The 20,050-nt window shown below is 37.2% G+C and overlaps 4 protein-coding genes across 5 annotated transcripts; 3 read left to right on the top strand and 1 right to left on the bottom strand.

Moving 5' to 3' along the window:
- The first annotated feature begins 395 nt into the window (after positions 1 to 395).
- Positions 396 to 4,569, top strand: LOC110683448 (non-specific phospholipase C1-like). Its single transcript, XM_021859823.1, has 3 exons — positions 396 to 1,764; positions 3,385 to 3,561; positions 3,894 to 4,569. The coding sequence occupies exons 1-3, from the start codon at positions 663 to 665 to the stop codon at positions 4,205 to 4,207; spliced, it is 1,593 nt and encodes a 530-aa protein (XP_021715515.1). The 5' UTR covers positions 396 to 662; the 3' UTR covers positions 4,208 to 4,569.
- A 139-nt stretch (positions 4,570 to 4,708) lies between these two features.
- On the top strand, positions 4,709 to 7,107 carry LOC110683449 (ammonium transporter 1 member 3-like). The gene has a single exon (XM_021859824.1). It carries the CDS (start codon positions 5,487 to 5,489, stop codon positions 6,873 to 6,875), a length of 1,389 nt encoding a protein of 462 aa, XP_021715516.1. The 5' UTR covers positions 4,709 to 5,486; the 3' UTR covers positions 6,876 to 7,107.
- Positions 7,108 to 7,582: 475 nt separating this feature from the next.
- On the top strand, positions 7,583 to 12,100 carry LOC110683444 (zinc finger CCCH domain-containing protein 42-like). The gene is made up of 5 exons (XM_021859818.1): positions 7,583 to 7,961; positions 8,097 to 8,206; positions 8,309 to 8,496; positions 9,250 to 9,408; positions 11,409 to 12,100. The coding sequence occupies exons 1-5, from the start codon at positions 7,789 to 7,791 to the stop codon at positions 11,925 to 11,927; spliced, it is 1,149 nt and encodes a 382-aa protein (XP_021715510.1). The 5' UTR covers positions 7,583 to 7,788; the 3' UTR covers positions 11,928 to 12,100.
- Positions 12,101 to 12,342: 242 nt separating this feature from the next.
- LOC110683445 lies at positions 12,343 to 13,882 on the bottom strand. Of its 2 annotated transcripts, XM_021859820.1 has the most exons (3): positions 13,358 to 13,882; positions 13,016 to 13,201; positions 12,343 to 12,925 (listed from the first exon to the last, which is right to left on the bottom strand). In XM_021859820.1, exons 1-3 carry the CDS (start codon positions 13,589 to 13,591, stop codon positions 12,896 to 12,898), a joined length of 450 nt encoding a protein of 149 aa, XP_021715512.1. In that variant the 5' UTR covers positions 13,592 to 13,882; the 3' UTR covers positions 12,343 to 12,895. The 2 variants fall into 2 exon arrangements, with proteins under 2 accessions (XP_021715512.1, XP_021715511.1); XM_021859819.1 differs by having other exon boundaries at positions 12,343 to 13,201.
- Positions 13,883 to 20,050: the final 6,168 nt, after the last annotated feature.

The raw sequence follows: 20,050 nt of genomic DNA, 5'->3' as shown, positions 1-20,050 counted from the left end.
TGTTTCTGACTTTTTTCACAAACAAGAACAGTTTAAAAAACCAAATTCAGTGATGGCTCCTATTGATCGTATCAAGAATCAAGATATAGACCAAAAAAATTTAATGAACTTTTGAATTGTCCAATGTTGTTTCTGATGCAAGTATAAAACCTAAACTACCACAGAATATTCCATAATGTTTAACCTGTGTCAATTTTATGACACTGTTTATAAAACTTATTAGCCGTCCAAAAATTGGTGATAATATAAGTAGTACTATTAAAAACATTAAGAACTAAAAAACGACTCGTTTTTTATAAGAATATTCGTAACTCGATTAACTTATTAATAACGACCAAGAACAATCACCCTTTTGAATGATAGAGAAAAACAAAACGTTTGTTACACATCCATCACTCATTCAAATTCAGCCTTCAAAATGTCAATATCACTCAACATTTACATATATAAAAGTCATACCAACAAAAAACAATGGCGTGTTTGTATTAAACTTTTTGGTTAAATTATCTGCAAAATAATACAAGTGCTAGTCAAAGGTATCCAATTACTTTATCTTTCTCCCAAAAAGAGCATCCAAAAAATGTTCATTCCACTATTCTCAACATTATTCCACTAAAAATCACCGTATTCCGCCGTTCACCGAACTCCGGTCACCGGAAAATATGGCTCCTCCAACTTTCTCTCTCCTCCCCATTTTCTCTCTCCTCTTTCTTCTTCTCACTCCTCAATCTTCTTCCTTCCCTTTTCCCAAACCAAAACCAGAAATTCAATCACCCATCAAAACCATCGTCATTTTAGTCATGGAAAACCGTTCATTTGACCATATTCTTGGGTGGCTCAAATCAACCCGACCCGAAATTGATGGGTTAACCGGAAACGAGTTCAACCGGTTAAACTCCTCCGAACCCGATTCACCCCAAATTCACGTCTCAGATGATGCGGTTTTTGTTGACTCGGACCCGGGTCACTCAATCCAAGCTATAACCGAACAGATATTCGGGTCGACCCGAGTAATTGACCCGGCACCCATGAATGGGTTTGCTCAACAAGCTAATTCCATGTCAACCCACATGCCAAAAAACGTTATGAGTGGGTTTAAACCTGAGTTAGTTCCGGTTTACACTGAGTTAGCCAACGAGTTCGCCGTGTTGGACCGGTGGTTCGCATCGGTTCCTGCGTCAACTCAGCCGAATCGGTTTTATGTTCACTCAGCTACTTCACATGGTGCGTCAAGTAATGTAAGGAAAGATTTAATTCATGGGTTTCCACAAAAAACAATCTTTGATTCACTTGATGAAAATGGGCTTAGTTTTGGGATTTATTACCAAAATATCCCTGCTACTATGTTTTTCAAGAGTTTGAGGAAGATTAAGCATATAACTAAGTTTCATAGTTATAATTTAAAGTTTAAATTGCATGCTAAATTTGGCAGGTTGCCTAATTATGTGGTAATTGAGCAAAGGTATTTTGATAAGAACATATTTCCTGCTAATGATGATCATCCGTCGCATGACGTGGCGGAAGGACAGAAGTTTGTGAAGGAGGTGTATGAGACACTGAGGGCTAGCCCTCAGTGGAAAGAAATGGCTTTGTTGATAACATATGATGAACATGGTGGGTTTTATGATCATGTTCCTACTCCTGTTTCTGGGGTTCCTAGTCCTGATGGGATCGTTGGGCCCGAACCGTATTATTTTCGGTTCGAACGGTTGGGAGTTCGGGTTCCGACCATGTTGATTTCCCCTTGGATTGATAAGGGTACTGGTGAGTATTCTTGTTCTGTTTTGCTTTTTTGGTGGGTTTTGTTATCTGACTAGTTTTTGTATTTTTATGTTGTTATGTGACTTATTGAGGTTTATTCTTATTTTTACTGTGATTATGTTAGTAAATTTGTTGGCCACTAGATTCTCCAGTTATACTTCAATGTGAAGTTTGATAGATTGAGGTACATGTTAAGAATGGACTTTAACATTCTATCATGTTATAGTACAACTTAAGTGTAAGCATATGACAGATGTATGATCTCAATCCTTTATCATTTGTACCGCGGAGTAGGTGTTTATGATTTTGCCGACACTCTTCACCTTTTGATTTCATCACTTAATATGTTTTTTTGTACGTGTTAACTAGTGAATTTATGAGCAAAATTGTGACAGTGTAACCAACTGATATATTACTATATTAGCATGCTGGAGTGAAGATAACTGTTTATTTTAGAGTTGGTGTAGATAATAGGGTTGAAGTTGCACTTGGTAACGAACGAATTCGGACAAACTTTGTGGGGATAGGAGTTGTTTGTTTTTTATTAGAGTGTATATCTTTCTAAATTAAGTTCAACATAATCTGCGAATTGTTGATTAACGATGGCAGCATTTGTAGTTAATGTGTTTCATTAAGACCTGATCCAAGTCTTGCACTAGTAGAGTAGATTGGGTGTCAACTGTCAAGTACTGACTGTTGTGTGTTTAGATAGCAACTCCTTCCCTATGGTTCAGGCTATATAGTACAGAGTGTAGTTGTTTCAGGCCATTCCTATGTAATGTAAGGCTTTTTATAATGGAAGCTTTGCTGGATTAGTGGAGTGTGTAGTGCAGTAGATTCTGGCTTTTTTTTTTTTTTTTTTGGTGCTGAACAAAATTCTACCTAGCTCTTAGTCTTAGTCTGTTTGCGTCCGTGCTTGCCTTTTTATCCAAAAGAGTTTAATTTCAATATAGACTCTTTATTCACTCAAATGTCTTGTCTTTTATGTTGCCAACTAGTATTTGACTTGGACCCCCACAATGTAGTTTGAAAGTTAGCTTGTGACAAAGTTTTGGCTTCTTGCTAAAGTCATGACATTATGACAATTTAGTGTTGATAATACCCAGCAGCTTTGGTAATTGGTATTTGGTATTTAATGGTAATTTTTATTATGATTGTGTATTGTATTTTGCAAGAGGGGTGCCCTAAAAAATTGAAGGGATTTGGATTAGACGGGAACAGAAAAATAAAAATAAAGTTAAATTGTGCATAGTAATTCTTGAAATGATAGTTACTTGTTGCTTATTTTTGGATGGTTGCATTTTTCTATTTGAGAAGCATTTGCAATATGTCTTTTTTCTTCACATAATAGCTACTTTGGACTTTTGGTTGCTTATATATGTAAGGATTACATTACTATCTTAGCTTGAGTTTTGTAATAATGTTTGAATTCAAATTAGGTTCTGTATAAATTTGGCATATGTTATGATACATTAGGGCTGCCCCTAATAATAGACATGAACTACTGCAGCTTTTTTATATAGTGAAGCGTGAAACTGTCTTGAATTAGTGAATTTTATTTTATCTTATTCTCCATAGTGTCCAAAAATGGAGGAATAATTTGTTCATTATGGGTTGCTGCAGTGATCCGAAAGCCTGATGGACCTACTCCAACATCTGAATTCGAACATTCCTCCATTTCCGCTACTGTGAAGAGACTTTTCAACTTAAAATCGGATTTTCTTACTAAACGAGATGCCTGGGCTGGAAGCTTTGAAAAGTACTTTTATCTGCGTGACACTCCACGTGAAGATTGTCCAGGTTAGTTAGAATCCTTTTACTTTCCTCCTAATCAAGACATAAATGTTAAAAAAATATACTAATAACTATAGAGTTCAAGTTGTCCCAATAATTCATATAACTATGTTGTGGGCTTCTGTGAATTTCATATAACTAAAGAGTTCAAGCCTCTGTACTGTACTCGTGTTACGTGGTGCTTGATAAGCTGTGCCATTCATTCATAACAGAATTTGATGATGAGCCTTTCAGAAACCTAAGATTTTGTAGCTGGTGCTGTCTCATGTTTTGTTTTGACTATTGAGTATCTATTGATAACTTTCTAAATTGCAAGTATGTGTGGATCCCTAAAACAGAGAAACTGCCGGAGGTTAAGAGATCACTAAGGCCATTTGGAGCCAGAGAAGATGCAAAACTTTCAGAATTTCAGATGGAATTAATACAACTTGCTTCACAGCTTAATGGTGACCATGTTCTTAACACTTACCCGGATATTGGAAAAAATATGACTGTGAATGAAGCCAATCAATATGCAGAGGATGCAGTGCATCGATTTTTAGAAGCTGGGAAAGCAGCTATTAAAGCTGGAGCTGATGAATCAACTATTGTCACAATGAGACCGTCTCTTACCAGTCGGACTTCTGGTGGTAGCCTCAGCAGCTATCAATAGAACCATTGTTTCTTCTAAGTTACACTTTGTGAATATATTTTTATACTACGATCAAATGTACTTTTATGCAACTTTTGCTAAGAATTTAGTAGGAAAAGAGCATTGAAGAATATTACTATCATGTAAATATTACATCATATTGAAACAGTCTTCTTGTCTCTGGGAGAGGCATGCTTCTGAGTTCAGAGGCAATGGAGCATCTGTTGTGATTTGTCTATATATATTAGATTGAGATTTCAAGCTACTAAGGTAAGTTCCTTATAGACCTTATTCCATCATCTGTAATTTTCATATATCGTTCTCCAACTATAATGTCCTGTTGAAGATCATGAAAATGTATTTGATGTTCTGTAATTAACATATTCCAAAGCATCTTCTTTTGTTTGATTTCCTGTTGGCTCCATATGCAGTTTATAAGGTACTGAAGATCATGAAAATTTGTTTTGCTGGTATCTTATCAAATTTATTGGGCCCACTTGGTCCCTTAGTGTCATGTGGTTCAGTTTTACTTTATTTGTGTAAATATGAAAATGATATTATAAGTGTTGGCCACTTATAGCTCAATAGCTGATGCAGTAATCTGAGGGGGTTGATTATAGAGTTTCGCTTTTGTTTCTTGTCTATAATCTCTATATTCCCCCATAAGGACCTTTTTTTTTTCTTTCTGCAAGTCACTAAAACTGCCCCAAGATATGCAGGTTATTACTTTTATTTGCGATTTAAAGTCTGTCTTGTGTATTTGTCTATCATACCTTGTAGATGTGAAATATGCAAGCATTAGTTGTATAAAGAAATTAGGTAGCGCTGAGTTTGGTGCTTTCGAGTTCTGATGTATGAATGGTTTGATGATGTAAGAGAAATTATGAGGGTTAATTTTATCTGATTTTCCTGGAGGGTGTAGTTTCATACCCAAATTGGTCTTATAGTAGTAATTGTACACCAGCTTTACAAAGGATAAGAAAAATTCATGTTTGGGGCTCCAATGATTTTGGAAGTGGCCCCAATTTTTAGCTTTGGATTTACTTCCTTTTAACAACTCACCCCAAAGCTAGTGGTCAAGTTGCTGATATTTAACTGTCATTCTCACACTCTCCTATCAATCTTACATAATTCCTACAGCCACCATTCAACTTGTTGATCACCATAACCCCAAAAATGTAATCCATCTGTAACCTCATCATTTCTGTCTCTTCTAGTGCCAAATTCCTTTTATAGTTCCATACTTGAAATTCTCCAATCACCAATCACTTCTATCTTTGTGCAGTCTCTCAAATCCGTGATGGCAGTTTCATGGGAACAGAGTGTTACAAGCTCAATAAACGCCATATATCTCCTCTTCTCAGCCTACCTTGTTTTTGTAATGCAGCTTGGATTTGCTATGCTATGTGCAGGTTCAGTCCGTGCTAAGAACGCCTTGAACATAATGCTCACCAATGTTGTTGATGCTGTTGTAGGCAGCCTCTCGTACTACCTCTTTGGTTTTGCTTTCGCCTTTGGAACTGGCCCTGGATCCAACCCTTTCATCGGTACACATTTCTTTGCTCTCGAAGGTGTGCCTGATGGTGAATATGACTATAGTTTCTTCCTCTACCAATGGTCATTTGCCATTGCAGTTGCTGGGATCACCAGTGGCTCAATAGCTGAGAGAACACAGTTTGGTGCTTATCTCATTTTCTCTTTCTTTCTTTCTGGATTTGTGTACCCTATTGCAGCTCATTGGGTTTGGTCTTCCAGTGGTTGGCTTAGCCCTAGTTCTGCTAATCTGTTTCTTGGTTCAGGGGCTATAGACTTTGCTGGAAGTGGTGTGGTTCACTTGGTTGGTGGTATTGCTGGACTTTGGGGCTCCATTATTGAAGGACCGCGGGTTGGTCGGTTTGATGCATTTGGGAAGCCTGTTTCCATAAAAGGTCACAATGCAACTCTAGTGGTTCTAGGTACGTTTTTGCTGTGGTTTGGTTGGTTTGGGTTCAACCCAGGCTCTTTTGGTGAGATCCTAGTAGCATACCCAACCACCACCGACCAAGGTAATTGGACTGCCATAGGACGGACTGCTGTTACCACCACATTGGCAGGTTCAATGTCTGGAATAGTTACCCTGTTTGGAAGACGTCTGTTGATAGGTCATTGGGATGCACTAGATGTTTGCAATGGTGTCCTTGGTGGGTTTGTTGCCATAACATCCGGTTGCTCAGTGGTTGAACCATGGGCTGCTGTTATATGTGGGTTTGTGGCAGCTTGGGTCTTAATTGGACTCAACATGTTGGCACTGAAACTGCATTTTGATGACCCATTAGAAGCAGCTCAATTGCATGGCGGGTGTGGAGCCTGGGGTTTGATCTTTACAGGCTTGTTTGCCAAGGAAGAATTCTTAATCCAGGTTCATGACTCCGGCGTTGGTGGCATCTCTCGTTCTTCTGGCCTCCTGCTGGGTGGGGGTTGGGGCTTGTTCGGGGCTCAAGTAACCGAGCTTATAGTGATTGCTGGCTGGGTTAGTGTGACTATGGGCCCACTGTTTTACATCTTGCATAAACTGAGACTGTTAAGGATATCTATTCATGAAGAAGTTGCTGGTCTTGACATATCTAGCCATGGAGGCTATGCCTACCATAACCAAGATGAAGATGAACGTCCACAGCGTTATAATGACTATATACAGATGCGCAACTAGTCTTGAACTTGTTTATCAGAAGCTTATCAGCTCCTATCTTTCATCAATGATTGCCACTTGATTCTTATGTTTTCCCGGTCTTTCCTGCTGCAGATGTATATTGCATGTCTACAAGTTGAAATTGTGTTTAGTGTCTAAAAAGCTTGTTATTAGTGTGTAAGTGTGTAAATTTTGTAAATGATACCCTTCTTATATTTCTAAATAAATTTTACTCCGTAGTAAACAATATTAATTCTAGTCAAATTTTATAATATCACTTTGTAACATGCCATTAGATTGTTGTCCTTTGGATTGGTGATACACTGATACTGATTGAACAATTGTAAGCTTGAATTGAGCTCAATTGTGAAGTGAACTTACACCTATCATTGACTTGGTCTACTTACGGTAAATTACAAGGATGGTCCTTTACCCTATCACAGGAATAAGGGTTATGAGGAATCGAACTCCCATCACTTAAGAGGGAGATGGAGGGACTAACCATCCCTTCCATCTCCTCATTCCTCAAAGGCCAACCTCTTATTAGCAGTACAAGCTAAGGTCTAAGAGTATGAGCTTTATTTAAACAAATCGAACTTTCTTATTATGGTCTCTATTAAAAAAATAATTTTAAACTCTAACTAAAAAATTGATCAAGGACTGTCGCGTATATGATGATACATTATTGGGTGAAATTCAACTCCACTCGACTTGACATCAAATTTGATACTCCTAGCGTTATAGATTTACAGTACACATCGTCATATGGTGTTACGGAGTACGGAATATAAACTTATAAAGAGACGAAATATTAACATTTCATCGCGGGATTTGAGGTTTTAAAATTCACCCAAATTGAAAAACCCTAGAATTTCTCAACTCCGATTACTCTTCACTTCTCTTGCAATTTTCAGCTCTGAGAATCAATTGCAAGATGAATCCATTAACATTAGTGAAGAGAATTCAAAGTATAAATGCTAAAGAAGCTGATTTAGGGATTTCAGATGAAGCTTCATGGCACGCCAAGTACAAAGATTCTGCTTACGTTTTCGTCGGCGGCATTCCTTACGATCTCACCGAAGGCGATCTTCTCGCCGTTTTTGCTCAGTACGATTTTTATTTCATTTTTTATTTGAATTTTTAATTAATTTTACATTTTTGTTTGATTAATCGATTTGTATTGCTATTTTTTTATTTTATTAATTTTGATTTTTTTTTTTTTTCCGATTGGATTTTGTGAAGATATGGAGAAATTGTAGATGTTAATCTTGTACGAGATAAAGCCACTGGAAAATCGAAAGGTTTTGCATTTGTTGCATATGAGGATCAAAGAAGTACAACTCTAGCTGTAGGTGAGATTTTCTCTATTGTTATTATCGTGTTTCGAATTCGAGTGAGCTGAATGTAAGGTTTGAATGAGTTCAAGTGTTTAATTTTGTTGTTTTGGTCTGCAGATAATTTGAATGGTGCTCAAATTGGTGGCAGAACTATTAGGGTTGATCATGTTGCTAAGTATAAGAAAAAAGAAGAGGAGGATGAGGAGACGGAGAGGCAGAAGAGGGAAGAACGAGGAGTTTGTCGTGCTTTCCAGAAAGGCGAGTGTAAATATGGTGATGCGTGCAAGTTCTCTCACGACGAGCAAGTATGATTGTTTACCAAGTTTTATAAGTTCATTTCTGTTGGTTATGCTGTAAACAGATTGATCATTTATCTGTCTGGTTATTTGTGCCTGTGAAATTCATTGACAACTTGCTGAGCTGCTGCAATAAGATTTGATTTCATTGTTATATTGCGCATTCGTAGGATCACTAGCATGTGTGTGTTTGGGAGATAGTCCTACTGCATAGCTTGCTGTTTATTTGGGGCTTTCTTTTAACAGGTGAACCTGTGCTTCTTGTTAGCTTTACACTAGTACGATTAGCTTAAATTTTGGAAGGTTCACCAATCCATATGGATCTATTGGTAAAATTGAATCAATTGAGGGTGAGGACCCGTCAAAGATTATTCTAGAGGCCTTCTGGGGGTCGTGAACTTACTACTAACATTGAGTGACTAATGAATAAAGCCTAAAGAGGTAGGATGGGAGATTAAAGTATTAAGAGAAGAAATTTACTTAATGAAAGCTGTGTTAATGGAAGATCAGGGTATAGACAGAGTTTATATCAATTCACCAAGTTATTGTTTAGAAGTTAGAGAATAGGTTGTCTATCAAATAGATGGTTTCAGAAACATTAATGCTTTAAGTGATTGAGTAGGAGTAAGCTCAATCATATTAGACTATGTTGTTGGTGGTCTTTTGGTTCCTAACATCCTATGTGTCCCTTTTTAATTATTAGCAATTGATTCATCTGTTGCATAATCTCTCTTTTTTATCTAATTGCACCTTTTTCTGTAGAGAGCTGCAGACACTGGATGGGGTCACGAAGAAGATAAAAAGTCAAAGTGGGAAAATGACAAATCATCCTACCCTAGGAGAGAACGGGGTGTTTGTCGTGCCTTCCAAAAGGGTGATTGTACGTATGGAGATTCATGCAAATTTTCTCACGATGAGCAAGTATGTTTGTAGTTTTATCTTCAATCTGGCTGTTTGTATTTGTCTTTGAAATATTGCATGATTTTACTGGCTGGCTTTGTAGATAAAACAGGAACCCTTATCCAACATTGGAGACATCCTTCTGTAATTCCGTTAATGAACTCATCATTTACACTTTGTTTGGATGGATGGAAATAGAGGGAAAGGAAGGGAAGAGAAATTGAGGGATAGATAATCTCTCATTTGGATAGCAAATGAGGAAGGAAGAGAATTGGAGGGGAAAGAAATGGAGGGATAGAAATGCAAGAAATAATCTCTCCAACAATGTAGAGATTTGGAAGGAAAACTCATCCGTCTTCCCCTCCCTCCCCTTCTTTTCCTCCCCTCTAATCTATTAAAGTGTGTTTGGGTAATATTAATGCTATGTTTGGATAACAAATTAGAAGGGAAATGGAAGGGAGGGAAATAGGAGGAAGAGGAAGGAAGGGAAAGTGGAGGAAATGATGAGCTCCATTTTCCCTCCAAATCTCTCCAATTTTGAAGGGATGGTCTTTATTAAAGGAGGAGGGAAAATGGATCCCTCCCTCCCCCTCCCCTTCCCTCCCCCAACATATTACCCAAACAAGGAAGTTTGTCTCCCTCCCTTTCCCTTCCCTTCCTTTCCTTCCATTTTTTGTTATCCAAACATAGCCTAAGGGAAGGAAAAGAAGGGGAGGGAAGGGAAAGGAAGGGGGAGGAAGAAGGATGAGTTTTCCTTCCAAATCTCTCCAATGTTGGAGGGATCATTTTCTTAGAATTTAATCCCTCCTTTTCTCTCCCCTCCAATTCCCTTCATCCATAATTTGTTATCCAAATGAAAGATACTCCCTCCCTTCATTTCTCTTCCCCTCTTTTCCTTCAATCCAAACACACTGTTAGTGTTTATAATATTTCATACAATTTAGACTTCATGTGTTTCCTGATTTCCTCTGTTTCTTAAAGAAAACTTCCTGGAACATCTCAGCAGTTGCACTGATGAATCCTACTGTTTTTACTCCGTAGCTTATTGTTTATTTGGGGCTTTCTGTTAACCGGTGGGTCTTTGACTTTTTAAATATTTTGACTTGTGAATATTGTTAAATTTTGGTAAAGTGAACACCTTTCTTACCATTTAAACATATCCCTTGAGCTTGACAAACCTATTTTCCACCATCGAAGGGAAATTGGAAAGGTTGCTAATTCCAATGGATTTCTTGGTGAAATTGAAGTAGGGAGTGGATTCATCAAAGAAAATTCTAGATGCCTTCTAGTGGTGGTGTACTATTACGGGGCGTTTGGAAACAGGGATAGGGATGATGAGGATAAGAAGGTAGGATAAGGATAAGGAATTATTAGGTGGGATAAGGATAAAATTATGATATCCATTGTTTGGAATGAGTTGGGAATTAATTGGAATAAGTAGCAAATTTACTTAACTACCCTTACTAATTTTTCTCCTCTCTTCTCTTTCTTCCCTTTCATTAAGGGCAAATTTGTCTTTCACCTTTTAATTTTTATCCCCCAAACCTTATACTTGCCCCCTTTTGTTATAGAAATAGAGGGATAAGCCCCAATTCAGTCCCCATCCCTTTTATATGGAATGTTTTGTATCCCCTCAAACAAACAAGGGATAATGGGACATGAAGGATTATAAATCCTTATCCCACTAATAATCCCCACAAACAAACATGCTATTTAGTGGATATGCCTAAAGGAGTGGAATAGGAGACTGAAGAGTAAGTAGAGGACTTTCATCACCTGGAAGTTCAGGGCATAGTTCATCATTTTGAATGTAGAAAAAAGATGCATACCATATACTGTAGAGGATTTAATCAACTAGAACGATTTCATCAACTTTAGACTATGCTGTAGGTGGTCTTCTCCCTTCATTCCCCATGTGTCCTTGTCTAGTTTCAACTGCCAATTAATTTACTGCATACCTTATCTTCTTAGCTTTACTGGCAACTGGAATTTATTTATTTTAACTGCACAAATTTCCATAGAGAGCTGCAGACACTGGATGGGGTCCTGAGGAGGATAAGAAGTCAAAGTGGGTGAATGACAATCGTTCAAATGATAATAAAAGATCACGGGATGCTCCACCTAGTCATGGTCCAGAGCGGAAAAAACCTGATATTTATGGTGGAAGAAGTTCTGGAGGAAAGGAAATTGCTGACAAGAAAGTTGAAGATGGTTTTGACACAAGAGACGGGGGCAAGCGATCAGAATACAAGGATGATCGAGACAAGCGACCACTTGAAAGATCGAGGTATGAATCTGAATCAAAATCTAGAGATGATTATGACAGAAGGGGAGAAAAATGGTCAAGGAGGAGTGATACACAACCTTCTGTGAGGGATTCGCGTAATGAGAAAGACAGGGATAGAGATAGGGATAGAGATAGGGAGAAACGGTCATCCTATACTAGGGATTCTTCCCCTCAACGTCATAGAGACAGGGATGATGGTGATCAGCGCCGAGCCAGACGTGATGAAGATTACCATAGATCTCAGAGAAAATAGGAATTTTAACTTGTGTAAGCTTTCTAGGACCAGCATGATTTTCCCTCTTTTTCTTATGACGAGGATAAAGCATTGCTTCTCTGTTACATTGATGTATACATTGTACTGTTACTTACTTGCTTTATTAGTTTCTCCCTCAATTTTGGGATAGTAAATGCATCTGTTAAACCTAATGGCGTCTGCTATGATAAAATACTGACATAATTGATTTTCTGACATTTTCTCACTGTTGTCTAAAGCGCTTTTTATGCTTTTGGAGGAGTGTTTTTAGCACTGTTAAGGTTTCTATTGTCACCCACTTGACGAGAGGAATGCTAAAAATTAGTTTGGAGAAATGTTAGTTGTTGAAATTTGGAGAATATTTGCAGTTAGGATTCTAGGATCAATCTGCACACTGTGACATTGTAATTTGTAAACGTTATCAATTAATGGCTTGTTTCCTCATAACAAAGGGAAATTTTATTGCTACTAGTATTCATACTTCTTAATCAAAGTGGTACATCTGCAATCTGCTTTATTCTTGTCTCCAGGTGCGTCAGCACTAAATTATTCTCGGTGAGAACTAACTTTTAGTTTTTCTAAGCATTTTCTTCTTTAGAAGATGATACTAACTGAGTCAAGCCTGGCACAAGGACCGGACCTTCATCGAGGGGAACCAAATTCCCTCCGTCTCCTAGTTCAGCTGAATTTTTATCTGCCTTTGCCTGTCTTTCAAAACCTTTTCCCACTGCCACTTCTTTTGTTGGGGCCATATTGTCTGAATCTGGAATAGATGGTTCCTCCAATGTGTCAAGTATAAGTTCTTCATTTTCTTTGGTAGCTTGTTGCTCTTCACTTATATTGTGTGCTTCTGCATTATCCCATTCTTCAGTCACAGTTATAACATTCTTGGTCTCCCATGCCTGGAAACTCCTGTCTGGACCAGGTTGCCACATGATTTCACCCATGCTGTTCTTATGCAAGACTTTCTACTGGATAGGCTTCCCAACCGGCAATTCCTAACAAACACGGGAGCAGAAGAAGAAAATCTATCACAATTTTTTGGTTGCTAATTTGCATATGTATATCCAATTCCTATAGACTCTTACCAAAAACAGACTCCAGATGTGGCCTTCTGACCAGTTGAATGGTATGGCCTCTGATGGGTTCCATGACCCCAGAATTGGGTCATCGCCTACTATAAGAATTTGATCACCAAATTGGCACTCTTTCTCCACCGGAAATTTCACACAAACCGACTTGTAGAGCTCTGTTGTTTCAGCTCCTGCTCCAACCTACAAAGCCGAAGTTATAAGATACTTAGATTAAGTTCATCTCTCAAAAATGCTGTGCTTTTCTTTCATAAAATGAAAAAAAGTACACATCCCTAGTGTACTAGAATAAGGTACAAGAAGGAAAACAGTAATATTGAATTAGAGAGAAGAACTAACCTCTGACTGTAACAATGAGTGGCAGTGAAACAGTTTCCTAGTTGGAGATAAGCTTAGTTGAGGAAGATTGACACAATGTTGCATCATTCTAATACTGTCATTTGCTGCAAATTTCCTTGCAAGTTTTACAGTCTTTGGCAACAATAGGGATGTTCTTTGCTCATTTACGATGCGACGAGAATCGGCTCCAAACATCTTGGCAGAATAAGCAGTTTGCGATCCCATCACTTTCATTATGCAATTCAAACTGTTGTAGAGAAAGTATAGAGGGTTGAAGGAGAGGTTGCTTGATACTGTAGTTGCTTTCAGCTCAATAAAAACAGCTTTTTTTTCTGGCTAAAGATTTCTGGGAGTTAGTAATTTATCGTTACTTGAAAACTAACAAAGGTACAGCTTCAATTATTATGAAGTTGAATCTAGTACTTTCTTAAATACTACTTGCAAAATAAATTTCTTGGGAAACATGTTTCACGAATTTTGCTAAATCTACTATCTACCACAAATCTTAAAGTAAGGCACTGGTTTATTTTGTTCCCCACTTGAATACCACAATTTTGTTCCTTAGTTGAACTCCACTAATTTTTAGATGTATTTTATACTACCTCCGGTCCAAATTACTCGTAACTTTGGAATATTTTACATCTCACAAATAATACCCTAAAGTTGCGAGTAATTTGGACCGGAGGTAGTATTTATTTTAAAGACACTATTTTTAGCTTCTTCTGTGTTTTTTTTGTTTTTTTAACTGTATTTTCTAATGAATTATTCAACTTTGAACATGAATCTAGTTGATAAGAATTTTTATCCAAGTGACTTCCTTTTTACTCGCTATATAATTTTATAATAAGGGTGGAAAAGTGAAGAGAAAAAATTATTGTGTGTGTAACATTTGTGAAACTATTTTTAAAGATAATGAAAGATAAAAACATTTACCTAACTAAATAAAGCAAGCAAAATGGGGAACTTGATCATATGAAACGGTTAAGCTATATATCATTGTTTACTTTTTATTGAGGAATATATCATTGGTTACTTCACATTTGGAGGGTCCATTTATAAGTATAAATTATTAAAACAAATGCAAAGTGCTAGGGTATCTAGTCATATGAAATACTAGAGCTGTCAATTCGGGTAAACAGATCGGATTTGGGTCGAGTAAGAGTGGGTCGGGTCAATTCGGATTAATTCCATAACCTAAGCGGGTCGGGTTTGGGTTGGGTCATGCTTGGTCGGGTCACGTCGGCTCATACTTCTTATCGGGTTTGGGTCGAGTTAAAAACAGGTCGGGTTATATTCGGGTCGGGTGAACATTAGGTCGGGTTTAATTTAATTCGGGTTTTCACGGGTTGAAACGGGTTAGGGTAATTCTCGGATTCGGTTCAAGTCAATAATTTGCGGGTTAGAATCAGGTTGAGTCATTCTTGGGTTTGAGTCGGGTTCGGTTCAAGTCAATAATTTGCGGATTATAATCAGGTCGGGTCATTTTCAAGTCGGATCATTCTCGAGTTCAAGTCGGGTTCGGTTCAAGTCAATAATTTGCGGGTTATAATCAGGTTGGGTCATTTCCAAGTAGCGTCATTTTCGGATTCAAGTCGGGTTATGTTCAAGTCAATAATTTGCAGGTTACAATCAGGTCGGGTCATTTCCAAGTCAGGTCATATTCGGGTTCAACTAACTATAAATAGATAATTATCATTTTTATCAAGCTAATTATTTCCTTTGACTATAATATATATGGCAATATACTGGGGAACTATATTCTATAATTTAGGAAGATAATTATCTTCTTTGACCATACAACAAATATATACTATATTTAACTCTTAAATTTGAGGATGATGCTCCTTTCTTTTGCTGGCCTAGAATGAATTGGTCTCTCTAGACAAAATGCTTTCATCAACAATAATAAGGTGGTCTAAATTGCATTTAAGGTGATTTGAAATCAGGTTAGGAATAATTTGGGTTGAATTTAGGTCAGGTCAATAATAAGTCGTGTTAATTTTGAGTTGAGTTAGTAACAGATCGAGTTGAAATTTTGGATAGGTTAAGCAATAAGTCTGGTAAAATTCGAGACGGTTCAATAGTCAGGCTTAATTTGGGTCAGGTCAATAACAAGTCGGGTTGATTTCGGGTCATGTTTGTAATAGGTTGGGTTAAAATCGGGTCGGGTTTGGAACGGATCGGGTTGATTTCAGGTCAGGTTAGTAACAAGTCGGGTTAAATTCGGGTTTTGACGGGTTAAAACAAGTTTAGGTCAATTTCGGTTCAAGTCGGGTTCGGTGCAAGTTCATTAAATTGGCCGTTGTAAACCGGTAAATTGGTTGTTTAAAGGCAAATTAATGGTTCCACCCACCCAATTGAACTCTCGGAGAATGTTAGGGATCATGATAAAAATTTCGGCAATTTTTATTCTGGGCAAAAAAAGTCAAAAAATTCCAAAATTAAAGGCTAATATCCACGCTTTTCGAGAAATTTTGAAGGTTTCAGGGCCCGGTGTCGAAAAGTCTAAAGATTTTAGGGAATACATTTGGGGGTCATATAATGTCATTTGGAACCAAATATGATCATTATATGTTGTTATAGATGTTCGTGGTAGGTTTGAGTTAATGAAATCGGTGCAAGTTGTAAACGGGTATATTGGTCGTTTAAAGGCAAATTGGATGGTTTCTCCCACCCAATTGGACTCCTGGAGGATATTAGGGACTATGGTAAACACTTTGGCAATTTTTATTTTCGGGCGATAAAAAGTCAAAAAATTCCAAAATTAAAGGCCGTACGCTTTTTGAGAAATTTTGGAGCTTTCAAGACCCGGTGTCGAAAAGCCTTGAAATTTTAGGGGCTACATCTCGAGGTCATATAATGATGTTTGGAACCATTTATGATCATTATATGTTGTCATAAATGTTCGTGGTAGGCTTGATTTAATGAAAACGTTGCAGGTTGTAAACCGGTAAATTGGCCGATTAAAGACAAATTGGATAGATACACCCACCCAATTGGACTTTCTGAGTGTATTAGAGACCATGGTAAAAATTTCGGAAATTTTTATTTCCGGGCGAAAAAAAGTCAAAAAATTTCAAAATTGAAGGCTTATCATATCCACGCTTTTTGAGAAATTTTGGAGTTTTCGAGACCCGGTGTCGAAAAGCCTTGAGATTTTATGGAATAGATCTTGGGGTCATATAATGTCGTTTGGAACCAAATATGATCATTATATGTTGGTATAAATGTTCGTGGTAGGCTTGATTTAATGAAATCGGTGCAAGTTGTAAACTGATAAATTAGTAGTTTAAAGGCAAATTGGATGGTTCCACCCAGCCAATTGGACTCCCAGAGGGTATTAGGGACCGTGGTAAACATTTCATCAATTTTTATTTTCGGGCGATAAAAAAGTAAAAAATTCCAAAATTGAAGGCTAATATCCACGCTTTTTGATAAAATTTGGGAGGTTTCGGGACCCGATTTCGAAAAGCCTTGAAAATTTAAGGAATACATTTCGGGGTTATATAATACCGTTTGGAATCATATATAATCATTATATGTTGTCATAAATGCTCCTAGTAGGCTTGAGTTAATGAAATCGGTGCTATTATAAATCGGTAAATTGGCCTTTTAAAGACAAATTGGATGGTTCCAACCATCCAATTGGACTTCCAGAGGGTATTAGAGACCATGATAAACATTTTGCCAATTTTTATTTTCGGGCGCAAAAATTTAAAAATTGAACATTAATATCCACTTTTTTGAGAAATTTTTGAGTGTTCGTGGCCCGATGTCTAAAATTCTTGAAGATCTAGGGAATACATCTCGAGGTCATATAATGTCGTTTGGAACCATATGTGATAATTATTTGTTGTCATAAGTGTTCGTGGTAGGCCTGAGTTAATAAAATCGGTGCAAATTGTAAACTGGTAAATTGGCCGTTTAAAGGCAAACTGGATGGTTTCACCCACCCAATTGGACTCCCGAAGAATATTAGGGACCATGGTAAAAATTTCGGCAATTTTTATTTTCGGGTGATAAAAAGTAAAAAAAACTCCAAAATTAAAGGCTAATATCCACGCTTTTTGAGAAATATTTGAGGTTTCGAGACCCGGTGTCGAAAAGCCTTGAAATTTTATGGGAAACATCTAGGGTCATATAATGTCGTTTGGAACCATTTATGATCATTATATGTTGTCATAAATGTTCGTAGTAGGCTTGATTTAATAATTTGGGTTGAATTTAGGTCGGGTCAATAATAAGTCGTGTTAATTTTGAGTCAAGTTAGTAACAGATCGAGTTGAAATTTTGGATCGGTTAAGTAATAAGTCTGGTAAAATTCGGGACGGGTCAATAACAAGTCGGGCTTAATTTGGGTCAGGTCAATAACAAGTCGGGTTGATTTCGGGTCATGTTTGTAACAGGTTGGGTTAATTTCGGGTCGGGTTAAGAACAGGTCGGGTTGAAATCAGGTCAGGTTAGTAACAAGTCGAGTTAAATTTTGGTTTCGACGGGTTAAAACGAGTTTAGGTCAATTTCGGTTCAAGTCGGGTTCGTTGTAAGTTCACTAATTTAGCCGTTGTAAACCGGTAAAATGGTCGTTAAAAGGCAAATTAATGGTTCCACCCACCCAATTGGACTCCCGGAGAATATTAGGGGTCATGATAAATATTTCGGCAATTTTTATTCCGGGCAAAAAAAGTAAAAAAAAATCCAAAATTAAAGGCTAATATCCACGCTTTCGAGAAATTTTAGAGGTTTCGGGCCGGTGTCGCAAAGTCTTAAGATTTTAGGGAATACATCTGGAGAACATATAATGCCGTTTGGAACCATATATGATCATTATATGTTGTCATAGTTGTTCGTGGTAGGCTTGAGTTAATGAAATCGGTGCAAGTTGTAAACTGGTAAATTGGTCGTTTAAAGGCGAATTGGATGGTTTCATTCACCCAATTAGACTCCCGGAGGATATTAGTGACCATGGTAAACATTTCGTCAATTTTTATTTTTGGGCGATAAAAAATCAAAAAATTCCAAAATTAAAGGCTAAGATCCACGCTTTTTGAGAAATTTTGGAGGTTTCGATACCCAGTGTCAAAAAGCCTTGAAATTTTAGGGGATAGATCTTGAGGTTATATAATGTCGTTTAGAACCATTTATGATCATTATATATTGTCATAAATGTTCGTGGTAGGCTTGATTTAATGAAAACGGTGCAGGTTGTAAACCGGTAAATTGGTCGATTAAAGGAAAATTGGATGGATACACCCACCCAATCGGACTCCCGGAGTGTATTAGAGGCCATGGTAAAAATTTTGGCAATTTTTATTTCCGGGCGAAAAAAAGTCAAAAAATTCCAAAATTGAAGGCTTATATCCACGGTTTTTGAGAAATTTTGGAGGTTTCAGGGCATAGTGTCGAAAAGCCTTGAGATTTTAGGGAATTGATCTCGGGGTCATATAATTCCGTTTGGAACCATATATGATCATTATTTGTTGTCATAAATGTTCATGGTAGGCTTGAGTTGATGAAATCGGTTGTAAGTTGTAAACTGATAAATTGGTCGTTTAAAGGCAAATTGGATGGTTCCACCCAGCCAATTGGACTCCTGGAGGATATTAGGGACCATGGTAAACATTTCAACAATTTTTATTTCAGGCGATAAAAAGTCAAAAAATTCCAAAATTGAAGGCTAATATCCACGTTTTTTGATAAAATTTTGGAGGTTTCGGGGCTCATTGTCGAAAAGCCTTGTAAATTTATGGATTACATCTTGGGGGTTATATAATGCAGTTTGGAATCATATATAATCATTATATGTTGTCATAAATGTTCGTGGTAGGCTTGAGTTAATGAAATCGGTGCAAGTTATAAATCGGTAAATTGGCCTTTAAAAGACAAATTGGATGGTTCCACCCACCCAATTGGACTCCCGGAGGATATTAGAGACCATGATAAATATTTCGGCAATTTTTATTTCCGAGCGAAAAAAATTTAAAAATTGAACACTAAATATCCACTTTTTTGAGAAATTTTTTAGTGTTCAGGGCCCGATGTCTAAAAGTCTCGAAGATCTGGGGAATATATCTTGGGGTCATATAATGTCGTTTGGAACCATATGTGATAATTATTATTTGTTGTCATAAGTGTTCGTGGTAGGCTTGAGTTAATAAACTCAGTGCAAGTTGTAAATCGGTAAAGTTGCCGTTTAAAGGCAAATTGGATGGATTCACCCACCCAATTGGACTCCCGGAGGATATTAGGGACCATCATAAACATTTCGGCAATTTTTATTTTCAGGCGATAAAAAGTCAAAAAATTCCAAAATTAAAGGCTAAGATTCACGCTTTTTGAGAAATATTTGAGGTTTCGAGACCCGGTATCGAAAAGTTTTGAAATTTTAGGGGATACATCTCGGGGTCATAAAATGTCGTTTGGAACCATTTATGATGATTATATGTTGTCATAAATGTTCGTAGTAGGCTTGATTTAATAAAAAACAGTGCAGATTGTAAATCAGTAAATTGGTCGATTAAAGGCAAATTAGATGGATATACCCACCCAATTGGACTCCCGGAATGTATTAGGGACCATGGTAAAAATTTCGGTATTTTTTATTTCCGGGTGAAAAAGTCACAAAATTCCAAAATTGAAGACTTATATCCACGCTTTTTGAGAAATTTTGGAGGTTTCGGGGCACGGTGTCGAAAA

The sequence above is a fragment of the Chenopodium quinoa genome, unplaced genomic scaffold, assembly GCF_001683475.1.
Source record: "Chenopodium quinoa cultivar QQ74 unplaced genomic scaffold, ASM168347v1, whole genome shotgun sequence".
Lineage (NCBI taxonomy): Eukaryota > Viridiplantae > Streptophyta > Magnoliopsida > Caryophyllales > Amaranthaceae > Chenopodium > Chenopodium quinoa.
Note: the sequence above shows the minus strand (reverse complement) of the source record. Positions and strands in the feature narration are given on the sequence as shown.